Genomic DNA, 19,770 nt, shown 5'->3' with positions numbered 1-19,770 from the left:
GAGAAGCCCTGTGTCAGAAAAACAAAAACATTTAAAAATAAAAATGGCTGCATACCCTGAGGACAGCACACCACAGAGTCACCCCAGCATCTGTGCTCTCTGTTTCTCTCTTCACCTTAGCCCAGGAGTGGAACCAGCCTACATGTCATCACCAGATGAATGACAGAGAAGATGTGTGACATGTGCACAGTGGAATCTCACTCAGCCATGAAGAGGGATGAAGTCATGGCATTTGCAGGACAACAGACAGAACGTATTGTCCTAACTAAGGATCCTAGATGCTAAAGTTGTACGTAATACTTAAGTGTGGTGGGGGGAGGTCATGAAGCTTCTAAAAGGGGGCTCACGAGAATGGAAGGAGAGCCGGGCATGGTGGCGCACGCCTTTAATCCCAGCACTCAGGAGGCAGAGGCAGGCGGATCGCTGTGAGTTCAAGGCCAGCCTGGTCTACAAAGCGAGTCCAGGACAGCCAAGGCTACACAGAGAGACCCTGTCTCAAAAGACCAAAATAAATAAATAAATAAATAAATAAATAAATAAATAAATAAAAGAGAAATCTCATGCAGGGCAGTGGTGGCTCACGCCTAATCCCAGTGTTTGGGAGGCAGAGGCAGGTGGGTCGCTGTGAGTTGGAGGCCAGCCTGGGCTACAAAGGGAGTCCAGTACAGCCAGGGTTACACAGAGAGACCATGTCTTTAAAAAAAGTTTAAAATATGTTCAAATGGGGGGGGAAGGTACACTTGTCTGGAGAACTCCACCTGCCTGTGTCACCTCTGTTGGACAAGGACACTCAGGCTCAGGGCGTGCTAGAACTTTGGCCTGAAGTCACACAGAGGGCAGTGCCAGGGCCGGGAACTCAGGTGTCCTTCCAAAGCTGGATTCCTGGCTTTTTGCCTCCACAGTAGTACAGTGCCATAGTGTCTGAGAGGCAGAGGGACTGAGGTCCTTGGAGGCAGGGGAGAAGAGTCCAGCTACCCATGATGCCCTTGGTGACCCCTCCCCTCCCCTTCCCCCCCCCCCCCCCCCGTTTTTCTCTTTCTTCTTCTTCTTTTTTATTTTTGTCTTTGTTTTTCCCAGACAGGGTTTCTCTGTGTATCCTTGGCTGTGCTGGACTCGCTTTGTAGACCAGGCTGGCCTCGAACTCACAAAGATCCGCGCCACCACACCTAGCTTTCCTTCTCTATTCCTGGTCCTCCTTCCTCCCCTCCTGTTCTCCCCTCCCTCCTCTTCCTAGTCCTCCTCCCCAACCTCCTCCCCTTCTCCTGCCCCGGTGACTCCCCTCACTGGATTGAAGGCAGTTCCCTCCATGGCTGCCAGGCTGCTGAGTAAACCCAAGCCCAGCAAGGCCCAAGGTGAGGGTCATTGTCAGCTGAGTCGAAGGCCTGAGTCACTTCCTGACCCTTGCTCAAGAGGAGTCCAGAGTGGCCAGCTGTGCTACGGGGATGGCACGGCTGGGCCTCGAAGGCTTCCCTGGGGCTCCCTGCCTTTCAGGGCTCAGCTCTACCCCACTGCAGAGGCTCTAGCCTCTTCTCTCAACCCAGGCGGGAAACCACGTGTCGCAGGGCCAACTCTCGTCAACTCGTGAGCAGCTCCCGAAACACGGTTCCTTAAACCGGAGCCACCAACCCTAAGGGTCTCAAACTCCTGATGCCTGCCTTTCCTTTGTCTTCCCAAGGGGGTCTCAGGAGCAGCAAAGCGGATGGGGGCAGGAAGTGGGCTGTACTAAGGGAGCCACTACCTTACAACCATCCCAGGTGGTTTGGGGACACCACTGCACCTTGCTGCCAAGAGCCTGGGCTTCCTCATCCTCACCTGGCTCTGCCCTTCTCCAGCCTTGTGACCTTTAGCTAATTACTTAACCCCTCTGTGCCTGTTTGTCACTTCTCTGGTGAGGATGCTCTGCCTGACTCACCAGCCTTCTGCCCTGGAGTGGAATACGTAAAACATGCTAATGGCAGGCACATGGCAAGCACGTATGTTTATCTCTCACTTATACATTCTTTGATATGGTCTTAGGATGAGTAAGGCGGATGCCCAGCTCACAACGTGTGTCAAGTGTTTCTGTGCGGGTGCTTCTCCAAATGATCTGCAGACTGTGTGTGAGAGAAGCAACTGGGCAAAGTCTGGGGTCTGTAGACAGCTTGATGGGGTCTCCCAGATGCCTTGTGGCTCTCCTGTAAGCCTCCCTCCTCTGACAAATGAAGCAAGGTGCCTTCATTCCTTTCCCAGAGAAGCCAGGGAGCAAGCGTGGACGCATCCACGGGACATGCAGAGGCTGTCCTTCCAGAGCCCTCATGGCTGAGCTGGAGAACAAGACAGTGGCATTCATGTGGCCTCAGAAAACCAAGCCAAAGCCTATACTCAGAACTGGAAATTTACTTGGAGGCAGAGGCAGGGGGATAGCTATGAGTTAGACGCCAGTCTGGTCTACATAGCAGGTTCCAGGCCAGCCAAGACACGCAGTGAGACCCTGTCTCACAACTCACCACCAACGACAAACAAACTACCCTGGACATTTAAATCTTGATTCTAGAATTAGCAGCTGTTGATTCTGGGTGTAAGACACCAAACCTTTCGTGTGAGGAACAATTTGAAGTCTGAATTTTGTTTCCGAAAAATAAGGAAAGAGGAATAGATTCTGAGCCATGGTCAATCGCTGAACCTTAGCATCTGGAAGTCATAATTTCTTCTTCTTCTTCTTCTTCTTCTTCTTCTTCTTCTTCTTCTTCTTCTTCTTTCTTTGAGACAGGGTTTCTCTGTGTAGCCTTGACTGTCCTGGACTCACTTTGTAGACCAGGCTGGCCTCAGACTCACAAAGATCCACCTGCCTCTGCCTCTCAAGTGCTAGGATTAAAAGCGTGCACCACCACGCTTGGCTATTTTTTTTTTTCTTTAAAAAGAAAAGAAGCTGGGGGTCTCAGGAGCTCACTTAGATCCCCAAAAATTGTAGGGTTCTTGTTGTATTGTGGTGGTGGGTTCTTTGATTTTGTTCTTTGGGGGTCAGGGAGATGGTTTTTCAAGACAGGGTCTCTCTGTGTAGCCTTGGCTGTCCTGGAACTCACTCTGTAGACCAGGCTGGCCTCAAACTTAGAGAGCCACCTGCCTCTGCCTCCTGAGTGCTAGGATTACAGGTGTGTGCCCCCCGCCCCCCCCGTATTTTCTTTACTTTTAAATGTATACAGTCGCATAAGCACTGGGAGGCGAACTCAGGTCCTCATCCAGAGCTGTTCAGATTCTTAGCTGCTGAACAACCGCTCCATCTTTAAGATTGTTTCGAGTCAGGATTTTACTATGTAACCCATGCTGGCCTCTAACCCGCTTTGTAGCCAAAGATGACATTGTTTCCCCGCCTCCCTCCCTCCCTCTTCATTCTCTATCTCTAGTTTTTCCCCACTCCTCCTCTTCCTTCGTTTCTTCCTTCTTTCTCAGGGTCTCACGCAGTCTGGCCTCGAACTTACTATGTACTGTGGTGGACTCGCACTGCCTCTGCATAGTACAGATCTGAGCCACCATGCCTTGCATCTGTGAGGTTTTATTCCTCAAACTATCAACACCGCACCCCACCCCACCCCCGCGCCCGGCCTAGCTCTTCGGACAGGGCAGGAGGGACCTAGGCAGCCTCCCAGGCACCCCTTCCCGCAGGCCACCCTGTACCTGCTGCAGGTGGCGGTTGGAGCCTGGGGCCTCCGCCGGTGATGGGCGGAGTCCGGAGCGCGGGCGGACGGGCCGGGGCGGGGACGCACCTGGGTGAGGCGGCAGGTGCGCCGCCCCACGGGGGAGGAGCGGGCGCGGGGCGGGAGGGGACCGCGGCGGGACACCCGGGCCCGGAGCCCGCGGGCAGCCACCGCAGCCGCCGCCGCGCAGGGCCGCCACCACGGGGTGCGGAATGAGCTTCACCCGGAAAAGGGGCTTCTACAAACAGGACATCAACAAGACGGCCTGGGAGCTACCCAAGACCTACCAGACGCCCACGCACGTCGGCAGCGGGGCGTATGGCGCGGTGTGGTGAGACCCCCGGGACCCTAGGAGACAGAGGAGCCGCGGGCCACCCCTTAGCAGCCTCCCCTGGCTCACCCGGTGACACTAGGGGCCCCTGTGGGTTGAGTGGCTGCCGAATCTGGTTCTCCAAGGCTGTAACTTTTAAAAGGGACCTCGGAGTTTCGTGGGACAGATCCCTGCGGTTGCAGATGAGGCCCCAAGAGGGGAACTTGCCAAATCGCAGCGTAGGGACACCAGACCTGCTCTACATCCTGTTAGCATGAGCTGTTTCTGTCCCTGTCCCGGTGCCCCTTTCTCGGTGTCTTCCCTACCCCCCCCCCCCCCGCCCGCCCCGCTCCCGTACCCCGCGCGACCCACACACACTCTGCTGGCCTCTGAGTTCCTGGTCTCCAACCTGCATCGGGGAAATACAGAGTAGGGGTGGCCTAGAACAGGGCGGGAGGGATCCTGAGTTCGGGCTTTTCGCGTCGCCCCTCCTTCTCACCTGCCCGTGACCCCGCAGCTCGGCCACTGACAAGAGGACAGGGGAGAAGGTGGCCATCAAGAAGCTGAGCCGGCCCTTCCAGTCGGAGATCTTTGCCAAGCGCGCTTACCGCGAGCTCCTGCTGCTGAAGCACATGCACCATGAGAACGTAGGCTGCTGCGGCAGGGGAGTGGATGTGTTGGGGATCAGAGGGCAGGGAGAGAGGGCCCAGAAGTGGTCTGCTCAGGGTCCTGGGGCGCAGGGCCAGAGAAAAGACGCTCCCTTGCCCCACCCTGGCTTCGCAGCTCCTTAGTTCAACAAGAAGATGCCAGGGCCTGCCCAGCTCACTTCCCAGAAAAGGAAAAAAAACACCACCTTTATCTCGATTGAGAGGAGGAAGTAAGCACAGGAGAGCTTTGGGATTGGTTTTGTGAGAACTCTGGTTCTGCTGGGCCTGGGCACTTGAGCTAATGCTGTCTGTGTCAGGGACTGTAAGACTGACAACAAATCCTGAGTATTTAGTGCATGGCCGGGCGGTGGGGTGGGGGGGTGGGGAGGTGGGGGGTTGGCTGATTTACATAATCCTCTCGGTAACACATGCCACCCGTGGCACAGATGAGGAAACTGAGGCATGGAAAGGTTTCCCGGGTTATGCAGTTCATCAAGCGGCAGATGGGGCTGGAAGTCAAGGCAGCCTGGTGCCTGACCATTTGACCTTCCTGTCTGATGCAAAGAGCCAGTGACCCAGCTCTGGACCAGACTGGAGGGCCGAGGTCCATTTCAAATAGTGACTTCAGAGCCCTGTAGGCTGTGAGCCCCCGTACCCCTTCATCCATCCTCTCCCTAGCTGTGTCTAGCTGTGAGGTGGAGGGGGCTTGCCCTTGGCTCTGAACCAGCCCTATAGCAGACTGACAGATGTGGCTGGCGACCCAAGGTCCAAAGCTGGGGCTGAGATGTCCTGGAGACACGGAGGCCTTTCATCCGTCACTCTTTTTCTTTTTCCTCATGATTTGTTAGTTGGAAGTGGGATTGTCTCCCCTGCACCCCCAATTTGGGAGCTTTGGGCTTACCTTGCTCTCAGCCTGGGCCCCCATAGTGCTCCCATGCCACCTGAGGCCACCTCCTGTGGCAGAGGGTGACCTGGCTGGTGGCCTCCTGGGTGGCTGAGGCTTTGAGGAGTAGGGAACAGTGGCCTCACTGGTGACCTTTTCCTCAGGTCATCGGGCTCCTGGACGTCTTCACCCCTGCCTCTTCCCTTCGAAACTTCCATGATTTGTGAGTGGGGCTACACTGGCTTGGGGGTGTTGGCAGATCTTAACGGAGGCTCAGGGTAGCTTCCTGGATTGGTTGGAAAGGGGGTCTCCACTAGCAGTTCTCACGCCTCTTTCCTGTTACATTGAGGTCCTCTCTGGAGAGGTACCTCAGCTTTGGGTAGAAGGACTGTAGGGACCCTGTCCCCCACTCCCCGCCCCCCAGCTGTCTGCACAGCTCCTATACTTGTTACCAGGCCTCGGCACCAAGACGGAAGACTGCTGGCTCTCACAGGGTGTGCACTAACACCTCTTGCTAATTCCTGGGGCCAGGTGTGACCTTGGACAGTTTGTTCAGCAGGAAGCAAGGGTCAGGTAGCCCTGGACAGTCTGGCAAATGGGGTTTGGCTGTTACAAGTAAGCAAAGCGTTTGGTTGCAAGGTGTCAGGCTTTGTTGGCGCGTGCCTGGGCAGGGACGACTGGGTGATACTGAGAATTCAGGACGTGAGTAGCAGCCCTAAGCGGCTTTCCTCATCCTACCTCAGTCCTACCTCAGTGCCACAAGGGTTGTGGGAGTGTTTTGGTGTCTTGTGCTGTTTAAATGGGATCTCTGATGTATCACAGGCTGGCCCCCAGCTACCTGTGTAGCTAAGGATGACCTTGAACTGCCTCCATTCCCCAAGAGCTCAGATTCTAGGCTTTGGTGCTGGTAACTGAAGTCAGGGCTAGGCAAGCAATGCCACCAGTTGAGCCGCACCCCCAGCCCACTAAGTCTGGAGGCTTTAAGCAGGGTGTTGATCCTGTCGTCAGATTTGGGGGATACAGGCAGCAGCTATGAGAAAGGAGCAGGGAGCCCCTGGGGAGAAGCTACAGCGTTGAGGACCCCCGCCACACCACACTGCAATTGATTTTCATTACAGTACAGGATCCCGAGAGCAGATCCAAGGCCCCCTCAAGCAGTACTGACAGGACTTGTGGCATCTCTTTGGGCATAGTGGCTGAGGGAGGTTAGCACAGGTGACCAGGAGTCCCAGTCCCTGCCTGGAATCTAAGAAGAAAGAACAGACCTTGAGGAAAAAAATAACGAACTCCAGCTTGGGCCCTTAACTCTTTGTTTTGGTTTTGGTTTTTGATTTTTGGAGACAGGGTTTCTCTGTGTAGCCCTGGCTGTCCTGGGACTCTTTGTAGACCAGGCTGGCTTTGAACTCACAGAGCGTCACTGTGTTGTGAGGTGACCACTGGAGACCTTGATCTCGGCAGTTGAGGTTGTGAGAGCCAGCATGTGGGAGGCAGTGGAGAAAGTGAAGTAAACCGTTTCTCCAATGTTGGAGGAAGAAGAGAGACTTAAAGATTTCTTTTATTTAAAATTATATATGTGTATGTCTGTACGTTTTGTTGTGTGTTGGTATGTGCACATGTCTGAAGTCACAGACAGTTGGAAGTTGCCTATAGATGCTGGGACTTGAACTTGGGTTCTCTAGGAAACGCAACAAGTGCTCTTAGCCACTGAGTGGTCCCTCCAGCCCCCTGAAGTAGCTTATAGAAGCAAGGGGGTGTAAACATGTAACCCCAGCACTCAGGAGGCAGGCGGAGCCCCGTGAGTTCCAGGCCAGGCAGGGCTACGTAATGCGACCCTGTCTCAAAAAAAAAAGTATGTGTGTGCGTGTGCGCTGTACACACACCTTTTATAATCTACTTTTCGTTCTGGACTTTCCCGTTACCACCTTGAGTCACAGTTCTGACCTTGACCTGTTCTAAAATCTCTTTTGAGCGCCTGGTAGCACAGGCTCTTTCTTCCTCCGCCCTCTGAGGACTGTTTCCAATGGCTTCCCGGAAGGGCAGACATCTGTAGTAAGGGGACCCATCTGGGCTGGGCGTGATCCGCTGCGGGAAACCTTAGCATGGAAGCAGAAGGAAATGCTGGCAGCTGCTGCTGTGGGCATGGAGGGCAGAGCCAGGGCACCTCCGTGTGAACACGGCGTGTAGTTTACTGAGCATGCTCCAATGCAGGTGCTCATCCTGAGCTCAGCCAAGCCGGTTGCAGTGGCAGCAATGCCAGGAGCCCAGGCTGGGCTCTGCTGGCTCTTCATGTGTCTTATTTATTTATTTGGTATGTGTTCATGTGTATGGAGCTGCATATGTGTATAAAAGTATGTGTACATTTATATGTGTGTACATCTGGAGGTCAGAGGTCAACCTCTGATGTTGTTCCTTTCTTTTTTTTTTTTAAGATTTATTACTTGTTTATTTATTATGTATACAGTGTTCTGCCCACATGTGTGCCTGTATGCCAGGAAAGAGCACCAGATCTCATTGTAGATGGCGGTGAGCCACCATGCAGTTGCTGGGAATTGAACTCAGGACCTCTGGAAGAGCAGCCAGTGCTCTTAACCTCTGAGCCATCTCTCCAGCTCCCCTTTTTGTTTTTCTTCCTTTCTTTCATTTTTTTGTTTTTTTGGTTTGTTTGTTTTTTGAGACAGGGTCTCTCTGTGTATCCTTGGCTGTCCTGGACTCACTTTGTAGACCAGGCTAGCCTCAAACACAGCAATCCGCCTGCCTCTGCCTCCCCCAGGCTGGGATTACAGGCGTGCGCCACCACACCCGGCCACCTAACACTTCCTACACCTTCTTGCCTGGTGTTGTTTCCAAGGCTGCTGTTGTGGGGCCTGCTTCTGCCCCCTGTCCCTCTGAGGTCACCCTTGGGCCCGTAGGAGGCTGGGGGCTGTGCTAAAAGGCTTCCTGCCTTCCAGCTACCTGGTGATGCCCTTCATGCAGACAGACCTGCAGAAGATCATGGGGATGGAATTCAGCGAGGAGAAGGTCCAGTACTTGGTGTACCAGATGCTCAAAGGTCTGAAGGTAGGTGTGGGTGGCCGGCACGGTGGCCAAGGGCTCCCTGGAGAGGTAGAGCAGGCTGTGATGGGGTGTGGAAGCTGCCACCTCCAATTCACCGTTCTCTCCCCCTTTCAGTACATCCACTCAGCTGGTGTCGTCCACAGGGTGAGTGCTTTTCTCTGCCATGGCCGCAGGCTCTCTGTGCCGAGGGGGCGGGGCGGGGTGGCGGTCGGAACTGGGTCCTCTGGTGGTCAAGGGTCTGGGAGCAGTAGAGAGAGTGACAGTTCTCAGGAACACGGGCTGTGGACAGTTCGGCCTTGGGAAGGTCAATGTGGTAGAACGGCTGTGCTGGGGGGATTTGGGGAGACCCTTTGGGGAGTTGCTGCCCACTGAGCCCCAAGCTGGCACTTCATCATTTTATACGTGAGGAAATGGAGGCCTGGAAGGAAAGGGAAGTGGCCCAGCTCCTGTTGCAGTGCATCGTGGGGGGGCGGGGGGGCTGTCATTGCGCATGCGCGGACGCGTGTGTGGGTGCGTGTGCGTATCTAAGACAGCCTGCTGGCTCCGCTTCAGCCCCGTGCTCCCTCTCTGTCCTCCCACCCAGGACCTGAAGCCGGGCAACCTGGCAGTGAATGAAGACTGTGAGCTGAAGGTGAGTGGCTCACAGCAGGTCCACCGAGGATGGGGAGGTGGAGGGAATTCCAGGTGAGGTGGGCTCTGCCCCTCGGGGACCCCTTTCCTCAGCCAGCTCGTTCTCCGTGTCCCTTGAGCCATAGATCCTAGACTTTGGGCTAGCCCGGCATGCGGACCCCGAGATGACTGGCTATGTGGTGACCCGCTGGTACCGGGCCCCGGAGGTAATTCTCAGCTGGATGCATTACAACCAGACAGGTCAGTGGTCAGCTTCCCCAGGAGACCCTGGTGACCTACTCTAGAGGCCATCAGATGGTCCAGACAACACCCGCTCCTTCCTTACAGTGGACATCTGGTCTGTTGGCTGTATCATGGCAGAAATGCTGACGGGAAAGACCCTCTTCAAGGGGAAGGACTGTATCCTTTGCTGGAAGCAGATGACGCCTATCTGGAGACCCATCCCCTCAGCAATGATGTTTATTTTTGGTTTTTCTTTTTTAATTTCATACAATGATAGTTGATCATATTGATCCCTCTCCCCCAACTCTTTTTATTTTTTTTAAATATTTATTTGATGTAATGTATGCGAGTGCTCTGCCTGCACATACACCTGAGTGCCAGAAGAGGGCACCAGATCTCACTATAAATGGTTGTGTGCCACCATGTGGTTGCTGGGAATTGAACTCAGGACCTTTAGAAGAGCGGCCAGCGCTCTTAACCTCTGAGCTGTCTCTCCAGCCCCCTATTTTTGGTTTTTCCAGACAGGGTTTCTCTGTGTAGCACTGGCCATCCTGGACTTGCTTTGTAGACCAGGCTGGCCTCGAACTCACAGGGATCTACCTGCCTCTACCTCTGCCTCTGAGTGCTGGGGTTAAAGGCGTGAGCCACCTTGCCTGGCTGATATTTATTTATTTATTTATTTAATTTTATTATCATTATTATTATTATTATTTGTTGTTGTTTTTTGAGACAGGGCTTCTCTGTGTAGTCTTGGCTGTCCTGGACTTACTTTGTAGATGCACCTGCCTCTGCCTCCCTGAGTGCTAAGATTACAGGCGTGCACCACGGCACCCGGCTCAGCAGTGATATTTAAATGTGTCTCAATGTGGCAGCCAAGCAGCCCCGCTGAAGAATTACTTATTTTGTTTTGTTTTGCTCTTCAGACAGTAGCCCCGGCTGGCCTAGAACTTGCTATGTACTTCAAGCTGGTCTCCATCTCCCAAGTACTGGGATTAAAGGTGTGCAACGCAATGCTTGACATTTTAGTTTTCATTGTAAGTCAGGGTCTCCCGTGTGTAGCCAAAGAGGACCATGAGCAGCACCTCCCAAGTGCTGGGGTCACAGACGTGTATACACACATCACTGTGCTGGGGATGAAACCCAACGTTTCACACTTGCTAGGCAACCAGCCTAGCAACCAAGGCCCATCCCTTAGAATGGTTTTAAAGATTTTTTTTTTGTTTTTGTTTTTTGAGACAGGATTTCTCTGTGTATCCTTGGCTGTCCTGGACTTACTTTGTAGACCAGGCTGGCCTCAAACTCATAGAAATCTACCTGCCCTCTGCCTCCCAAGTATTGGGATTAAAGGTGTGTGCCACCACCGCCCGGCTAAAGATATATTTTTATTTATGTGTATATGTGTATGCCTGTGTGAGTGTATGCCTCTCAGGGCACCTGCACACAGGCAGCACAGAGGCCAGAAGAGGGTTTCAGATCATCTGGAGCTGGAGTTACAGGTTTTTAAAAGGTACCAAGCATGGGTGCTGGGAATTGAACTTGGGTCCTCTGGAAAAGCAGCAAGCTTCTCCAACCCCCGGCATGAAAATGCGGATAATCAAATGATTAAAAAAAGAGTCCTTCTTGCCAGGTGGCTCACACCTTTAATCCCAGCACTCAGGAGGCAGAACAAGGCAGATCTCTGTGAATTTGACACCAACTTGGTCTATGGAGTGAGTCCAGGACAGCCAAGGCTACACAGAGAAATCCTGTCTTGAAGAAGAAGAAGAAGAAGAAGAAGAAGAAGAAGAGGAGGAGGAGGAGGAGGAGGAGGAGGAGGAGGAGGAGGAGGAGGAGGAAGAGGAGGAGGAGGAGGGAGGAGGAGAAGAAGAAGAAGAAGAAGAAGTAGTAGTCCTTTCTGTCCCCACCTCTGCTAGGAAATCAGCCATAAGCAGATGTGGAGCCCTCATGGGCTGAACAGATGAAGAAACAAATGGGGGGGGGGCATCCAGCTCAAAACAAAGAGGAAACACAGGAGGGTAATTTGGTGAAGTGGGCCTCACCCACCCTGGGCTGCCTTCTCCTTATCTGGGCTGTCAGGAAGGCCTCTAGAGACCCACTCCAACTGTCCTGAGCGCTGGCCATGGTTAGGTGGAGCCGTAGCCAGGAGTCTCTGCCAGGCTGGCTAGAGCAAGGCTAGGGGTGGGGCGGGCAGGCTCAGAGCAAAGCAAGGCTGTACCTTAACTGGCTGCCAAGACCTGGACCAGCTGACCCAGATCCTGAAAGTGACCGGGGTGCCAGGTGCTGAGTTTGTGCAGAAGCTGAAAGACAAAGCGGTGAGTGGCCCTGGCTGGTACCTTATCGTGGGGTCTCTCTTCCCTCAGGACCCTGCTGAATGACTATTAATATTTAATACTGGTTTATTTTAATAAGTCAGCAGTTACTCCTTAACCAGCTTTATACCCAAATAACCACACACAGAGACCAGGATCTATTTAATTAGCCTAGAGCACAGTGCTGCGCAATAATTACTGCATCCTAAACCTCCGAGCCAGCATGGTTCCATCCCATTCAGATTTCCCACATTTAAAAAAAAAAGGGGGGGGTGTTGGGGATTTAGCTCAGTGGTAGAGCGCTTGCCTAGCAAGTGCAAGGCCCTGGGTTCGGTCCTCAGCTCTGGGAAAAAAAAAAAAAGACAGATTTCCCACATTATACTTGCTTTTTACTCATACCTCATGTCCAGCTTATTCTCCTGGTGTTTCCTGGTCCTCCCCACCTGCATCCCTCCTGTCCTTCCTGCTCTCTCTCCTCCCCTCACTCCCCAGGATGTCCCACCCTATTCTCTATTGCTCAGCATTGGCTAGTTGGCTTTTGTTGGCAACACAGAGAACCAATGACGACATGTTTACACACACTTGAGACAGGAGATACTTAGAATAAACATCACAATGCAGCGTCTGGATTGAAACCAGATAGTGGGGTAGAGAAGTCAGCATTTGAATGAACAAGGGTGACCTATACAGTCTACAACCCCACCCCCACCCCCACCCCCTGCAGTAGTGGTGGTGGCGCACCTCAATCCCAGCACTCGGGAGGCAGAGGCAGAGGCAGGCAGGTCGCTGTGAGTTCGAGGCCAGGACAGCCAAGGTTACACAGAGAAACCCTGTCTTGAAAAACCAAAATAAATAAATAAATAAATAATAAATAACATTGTGCTAACAGACGCTCTTATCCTCATCCTATCTTGGACTCATCCCGGCTGTACCTTACAGTCACACTTTCTCCCCGCAGTCCAGAGCCTGAAGAATTCTATGCTTTTCTGTCTTCTAGGCCAAATCCTACATCCAGTCCCTGCCCCAGAGCCCCAAGAAGGATTTCACCCAGCTCTTCCCACGCGCCAGCCCTCAGGGTGAGTCCCGGCCCCGATCCCCGATCCCCGGGATACTTGCCGCCCATCCCAGCAGCCACCTGTCCCCGGCCAGGCCGGGGGCTCACCGCCATGTCCCTGCAGCTGCGGACCTGCTGGACAAGATGCTGGAGCTGGATGTGGACAAGCGGCTGACCGCCGCCCAGGCACTCGCCCACCCCTTCTTTGAACCCTTCCGGGACCCTGAGGAGGAGACCGAGGCCCAGCAGCCATTTGATGACGCCTTAGAACACGAGAAGCTCACTGTGGACGAATGGAAACGTAAGAGACGCTCCTGTCCTTCCCGCACCCGCCCTCCTCGGCGGACGAAGGTGGCACACGCGTCCCTCGAGCGAGCGCAGTCCATCTCCCCTATGGGGTTTTATCCTTTTTTTTCTTTTTTGGTTTTTCGAGACAGGGTCTCTCTGTGTAGCCTTGGCTGTCCTGGACTATCACAGCGATCCGCCTGCCTCTGCCTCCCGAGTGCTGGCATTAAAGGCGTGCGCCACCGCACCCGGCTGGGGTTTTCTCCTTGAGGGGGTTTCTACTCCACTGTCTGAAGGGCCGGCTCTCTCTGGCGCGCACGCTAAAACCCTCGCTTTCTACAGAACACATCTACAAAGAGATCTTGAACTTCAGCCCCATCGCTCGGAAGGACTCTCGGCGACGGAGCGGCATGAAACTGCAGTGACTGTCCAGTCCCACCTGCAGCTGAGCCCGGGAGACAGGACACAGTCGGCCCCAGGACCAATATTTTTCTCACTACTTATGTCTCAGGGCTTACGGGAATGTAGCCTCCTGAGCCGAGAGAAGTATCTTCCAATGGCTCAGTGATCAGCCCTGAGGGAGCAGAATTCCAACCTGCTTTGGGGGCGGGGGGGGGGGGGGGGGGAGCGGGGAGGGGAAGCTGTGGTCACAGCAGGCTGTATTAAAACAAAACGTGGGTAACTGCCTGACTGTGGGGTCCTTTCCTTCCTGGAGGGAGGGGACTAAGGATGTGTTAGCCAGGCTGAGACCCCTGGTCAGGGTTTGCTTCTGGGGTGGGCGCAGCACAGAAACCAGCATGGGGGTTTAAAGCAACAGAGACGTCTTCCTCACGTTTCTGGAGTTCAAAAACACAGGCATATATATGTATGTGTGTGTGTGTGTGTGTGTGTGTGTGTGTGTGTGTGTGTGTGTGTGTGATTAGTCATATGTTGCCCAGGATGGCCTCGAGTCTTCCCTTTCCCCCTTTTATTTTTTATTTTATTTTGTGGTTTTTCGAGACAGGGTTTCTCTGTGTAGCCTTGGCTGTCCTGGACTCACTTTGTAGACCAGGCTGGCCTCGAACTCACAGCGATCCACCTGCCTCTGCCTCCTGAGTGCTGAGATTAAAGACAGGCGTGCGCCACCACCCCCAGCTGAATTCCCTTTTTTGTTGTTCATTTTGAAACAGCATCTCACTCTGTATAAGCTTGGGCTAGCCTTGAACACACAGCGTTCTTCCTGCCCCAGCTTCCCAGGTGTTAGGATTGGAGGTCTGTCCTGGGCAGTGCTTGGCCTGTGGTGCCCGTGCCATCCCTTCAGCTCCCACAGGGCGTTCCTCAGCTGCCCTCCCTGTGTGTGCCGTTCTCTCAGCTTTTCCTCAGTGTGCCGGGCATGGGCCACACCTGCAATCCCAGCACGCGGAAATAAATCCGGAGGGTCTCAAGTTCCAGGTCAGGTCAGCCTGGGCTACATAAGTGAGGCCCTGTCCCAAAACAAGGGTGGGTGGGGCCTAAACAACAGCAGAGCGGCAGTGCTTGGGGTTAGGGCCCGTCTAGCGCAATGAAAAGCTTTGGTCTGCACAAGTTTCCTAACCAACGTCTCATTCTGGGATTCCAAGGGGATGTGAGCAGATGCGGGGTTGGGGGGGGTGCGCGTGGCAGCAGTAGTCAGCTTGCTACAGATGGTGCAAAGGCGGTCACTCCTGGGTCACACTGTCCTCTGTCCTGTTAGGCCTCTGAGCCCTGGTTACTGCAGGTGGCTGGCTGTTGCTGGCAAGGTGTTTTGGGTGCCTGAGAAGCAATGGAGACATGAGAAGGCAGGGGCTGCCAAGGAACTGCAGGAGGCAGCCTTCAGCTTTTCTTGGCTAAGATGGCAAACCTCTACCCTTCCCATAATGCTTTGCACTGGGAAGCTGCATCTCAAGGTCAGGCAGCCAGTGATGGCTTGATTCCTCCCTCCGCCATGGTAGACCAGGTTCAACTATGTAGGGCACTGGGCAGCCTGACCTGGGTTCCCGCCTTGGGTGCCCTGACATCTGACGTCATATGCACCAAAGGAACTTGCCAGAATGCAGAGCCACTAAAGCTGCATTAGCCCAAATGTAGACAAAGTAAGGGAGGAACCTGTCTCAGGATCAGGAGGCCAAGGCAGAACCACACCACTGTCTACGTTCCCCTCCCGTGGGTGGCCTGCCGTGGGTGGTGCATCCCGGCCGAGATCCACCATTCGGCTGGCCCTGAGTCCTAGCACACAGCCGAAGGCTCTGACAGGTCCTGCAGAAAAGTGCTCTGTTCTGTATGGTTTATTCCAGAGCTTTTCATTCTCCCAGAGGGTCAGAAGGCGAGTATTTTAGGACGGAGAAGGTCTTCTGATGATGTCAGGCGTTTTGTTAGAATCTGTGCCATTTAGAGGAAACTCACAAGCGTATGGTGGACGCAAGCTATCCACAACGTGTAGCCAGTGCACCGTGTTCATTCAAGACAGCCGCTGGGGGCTGGGGAGATGGCTCAGCGGTTAAGAGCACTGGCTGCTCTTCCAGAGGTCCTGAGTTCAATTCCCAGCAACCACATGGTGGCTCACAACCATCTATAATGAGATCTGAGCTGGGTGGTGGTGGCGCATGCCTTTAATCCCAGCACTTGGGAGGCAGAAGCAGGTGGATCGCTGTGAGTTCGAGGCCGGCCTGGTCTACAAAGTGAGTCCAGGACAGCCAAGGCTACACAGAGAAACCCTGTCTCGAAAAACAAAACAAATATATATATATATATATATATATATATATATATATATATATATATATATATATATATATTATGAGATCTGATGCCCTCTTCCGGCCTGCAGGTATACATTCAGGCAGAGCACTGTATACATAATAACAACTAAATATACCTTAAAAAAAAAAAAAAGATAGCCCTGGGGGCTTGGGGGTGACGGGCAGTGTCTGTGGGTTCTCTGTTTTCTGTACACATAAACACGCTCAAAGTAAAGCTTAACTGAAAACAACAAAAACTGAGGGCTCCCCAGCACTCAGGAGGCAGCCTGGTCTACAAAGTGAGTCTAGCTACACAGAGAAACCCTGTCTCAAAAAAAAAAAAATTAAAAAAAAAGAAGGCTGATAAATTGGCATCAGATGCCACGGAAAGGGCTGCAGGAGGCAGGGTCGGAACCCACGGGGGAGGGGCTTGAAGTCAGGGTTCAGCTGAACCTGGATTCCAGGGCTGCCCGCCTACCCTCTGTAGCACTGCCTCCCCCAGCCCTGTCACTGCCTGCTGTGTCTATGCTTTGTCCCCTCCCCCATTTGAGCAGCCTTGCTGTCATACCAGACCTTGTCTGGGACTGACTGGTGGCTGCCATCACCCTGACCTTATAGTTGTTAAGGCTGGCTCATAGTAGTTCCTCCTCCCAAATCCCTTCTTCTGAGCCTCCATCTTGGCCCCAAGGAAAGAGGCTCAGTCTTCTTACCTTGGCATGCTCACCTCGGCCACGGATTTCACCAACATCCCCGCTGCTGTGTCCCTTATGCCAGGGCAGCCATCAGCCATAAGGCTGTCTGTGTACATTATCAGCTTGGAGCCTCTGACAAGTCCCGAAGAATGTAAGTATTTATTTATTTTGAGACAAGGGCTTTCTGTGCAGGCCCTGGCTGGCCTGGACTCACTTTTTAGACCAGGCTGGCTTCGAACTGGCAGAGATCTGCCTGTCTCTGCCTCCGGAGTGCTGGGATTAAAGGAGCACACCCCGTAAGAGCTGTTTTGCCTTCCTAAACATACTTAGCCACAGGAACCCATTTTCTCCTGACAGTACCACACAGCCCTCTCCCAGTGCAGGGGACAGCCCCCACACTGTTCCCCAGTAGATAGTGTATGTACCTTGGTCCCCTCTTCTCTGTCACTGTGGGCCCACCTGGGAACAAATACCTGTGGGTGAATGAAGACATTATTGATGCCACCAAGTCCCCAAGGCTATTTCTTTGTTCAGTCAGTCCTATGGTGATGCGGACCACAGAGAGCACAGGGGCCGTGGCCAAGGGCTGGTCCCAAGCTGCCCCTCGGAGAGGACTCCCCATCCCAGAACAGCAGCCCCTCAAAACGACAGCAGACCCAAACAAACCAGCCTCTCAAATCTAGGCTGTTTCTCCAGCAAACAGGGCTTCGTGGCCTTGAGCATCGCCCGCTGGGTCCCCACTGGCTGGCCGGAATGCGTGAGGTGAATGCTGGCAGGGCCTGTGACCCTGACCTTGGTGGCTGAGCTGTCGTGGGTGGACAGTGACTCAGAAAACAAGCAGAGAGACAAGAAACCCAGAGCCAGGGACAATCCCCTAACGACAGTTTATGCCCCTCCCTCTCCTCCCCCCTCATGCCACCGAAAGGTGTCCTTGCAAAGTGTCACAGTTCCTCCACCCAGATGGACCACAGGGCCGGGGTCATCCCGGGTCAGGCCTCACTTGGCTTGCGCTGGGTGGCTGGACGGGGCCCGCTATGAGGAGGCCCCAGGGCAGGTGCTGTGGTAGTGAGAGCCGAGGCGGCATGCATGGCGGCCACGGTGCAGAGCTGGAGCTGAACTTACAGGGGAAATGACACAACTGTCACCACAGAGGGAGCGATCCCAGCAGCCCCGAAACCGCAGTGCATGAAGGAGCCCTCTCTCCTGCTCCTGGCCTTTGTGTCTGACATTCCCTGGGGTTCCAGGTGGAGGCCCTGGATCGGAGTGGGGTCAGCAAGCAGCTGCCGTCAGTCTAGCTTGAGTGTCGACTGGCGCTGCTCACTAAAGGCTCCTGACTCTTTTTTTTTTTTTTTTAATTTTTTAATTTATGTGCATTGGTGTGAGGGTGTCAGATCTTGGGAGTAACAGACAGTTGTGAGCTGGGAATTGAACCCGGGACCTTTAGAAAAGCAGACAGTGCTCTTAACCACTGAGCCAACTCTCCAGCCCGCTCCTGACTCTTTTATGCCTTAAACCAACCTCCCTTCATCTCATTTTGATGTTGTGATGCCAACAGGGCAGGCATGGCCTTAGTCTCTCCCAATGTGGGAGACTGTGGCCACTGGGGAGTAGAGGGACCCAGGACCTTTTCATATGATCTTTGCCACATACCAGGGGTCTGTAATTACTTCGGAATTTACATTTTCACTTTGTCTTTCTTTCTTTTACGGATTCACTTTTTAAAAAGAGGATGTATTCATTACTTATACAGTATTCTGCCCACACGTGTGCCTGCTTACCACAAGAAGGCACCAGATCTCACTATAGATGGTTGTGAGCCACCACATGATTGCTGGGAATTGAACTCAGGACCTTCGGAAGAACAGACAATGCTCTTACCCTCTGAGCCATTTCTCCAGGCCCAGGATTTACTTTTTTAAGCCAGGTGGTGGTGGTGCACTCTGGAGGTAGAGGCAGGCCGATCTCTGATTTCGAGGCCAGCCTGGTCTACAGAACAAGTTCCAGAACAGCCAGAGCTACATAGAAAAGCACTGTTTCAAAATCAAACAAACAAACACTCCCATCTTTTGTTGTTATTGTTTTGTTTTTTTATTTTTTGAGACAGGGTTTCTCTGTGTATCCTTGGATGTCCTAGACTCACTTTGTAGAGCAGGCTGGCCTCAAACTCACAGGGATCCGCCTGCCTCTGCCTCCCAAGTGCTGGGATTAAAGGAGTGTGTCACCACTGTCCGGCTGATCTCTGTCATTTGTAAGCTAGCCTGGTCTAATTAGTAAGTTCCAGAGTAGCCAAGCTACTCAGTGAGATTATTTCTCAAAAAGCCAAACAAACAAATAAAATAAGCTAAGCATATAGGAGCCGGGGAATGGCTCAGTGATTAAGAGCACTGGCTGCTCTCCCATAAGTCCTGAGTTCAATTCCAGCAACCACGTGGTGGCTCACAGCCATCTATAACTAGAGTCCCATGGGATCCAATGCCTTCTTCTGATGTGTAATTGTACATATAGGCAAAGCACCCATGTGCATAAATTACATACATAAGTACATGCTTTTCAAAGGCATATAGTTTCCCCCCTAATTTATAGCCACAGTAGACTTTGTGTCTGCCCACCAAATGAGGAGAAATACTTCTAGCTTAGAACTAAAATTTCCACTGTGGGTGTCCTTGTAGGTTAGGATCACTGTGCTTGTGGCTGAAACAGTTCCAGCCTCTGCTTAACTGGTTAATCACAGTGCTGATCCACTCTGGTTTCCATTTAACAATGAGCTGTGTGTGTGTGTGTGTGTGTGTGTGTGTGTGTGTGTGTGTGTGTATGTGTTTGTGCGTGTGTGTTTGTGCATGTGTGTATATGTTTGTGTGTGTATGTGTTTGCATGTGTGTGTGTGCACACATGCATGTGTGTATGTGTATATGTGTTTGTGCATGTGTATATGTGTTTGTGTGTGTGTGTGTGTGTGTGTGTGTATTTCTATGTGTTCCCTGACTCCCTAACCTCAATCATGGGCTGACCTCAACCATGCCTGACTTTTTATGTGGGTCCTGGGATTTGAACTCAGCTCCTCATACTTAAACAGCAAGTGCTCCTACCCCCTGAATCACGTCCCCAAACCCATGGGACATCCTGATGTTCCAGAAGCTTCTTTTTCTTTTTTTTCCTAAGACAGGGTTTCTCTGTGTAGCCTTGGCTGTCCTGGACTCGCTTTGTAGACCAGGCTGGCCTCGAACTCACAGTGCTCTACCTGCCTCTGCCTCCCCAGTGCTGGGATTAAAGGTGCA

The 19,770-nt window shown here is 52.9% G+C and overlaps 1 protein-coding gene across 1 annotated transcript; it reads left to right on the top strand.

Annotated features, from left to right (window-relative positions):
• Window positions 1-3,772: 3,772 nt before the first annotated feature.
• On the top strand, window positions 3,773-13,680 carry MAPK13 (mitogen-activated protein kinase 13). The gene is made up of 12 exons (XM_084754059.1): window positions 3,773-4,005; window positions 4,502-4,631; window positions 5,679-5,737; window positions 8,463-8,571; window positions 8,683-8,712; window positions 9,152-9,199; window positions 9,324-9,438; window positions 9,526-9,597; window positions 11,653-11,732; window positions 12,727-12,805; window positions 12,908-13,084; window positions 13,411-13,680. Exons 1-12 carry the CDS (start codon window positions 3,887-3,889, stop codon window positions 13,491-13,493), a joined length of 1,101 nt encoding a protein of 366 aa, XP_084610185.1. The 5' UTR covers window positions 3,773-3,886; the 3' UTR covers window positions 13,494-13,680.
• Window positions 13,681-19,770: the final 6,090 nt, after the last annotated feature.

Source organism: Acomys minous (assembly GCF_964271855.1).
Source record: "Acomys minous genome assembly, chromosome: 13".
NCBI classification, from domain to species: Eukaryota; Metazoa; Chordata; class Mammalia; order Rodentia; family Muridae; genus Acomys; species Acomys minous.
The sequence above is the reverse complement of the archived record's forward strand: the minus strand, read 5'-3'. Positions and strand labels throughout refer to the sequence as shown.

What these genes read in the sequence shown, in the direction of transcription:
- MAPK13 (XM_084754059.1), top strand. Translation starts at nt 3,887, where the DNA reads ATGAGCTTCACCCGGAAAAGGGGCTTCTACAAACAGGACATCAACAAG. An exon ending in AGCACATGCACCATGAGAAC is followed by an intron (nt 4,632 to 5,678) that starts GTAGGCTGCTGC and finishes CCTTTTCCTCAG; the next exon opens with GTCATCGGGCTCCTGGACGT. An exon ending in CTTCGAAACTTCCATGATTT is followed by an intron (nt 5,738 to 8,462) that starts GTGAGTGGGGCT and finishes CCTGCCTTCCAG; the next exon opens with CTACCTGGTGATGCCCTTCA.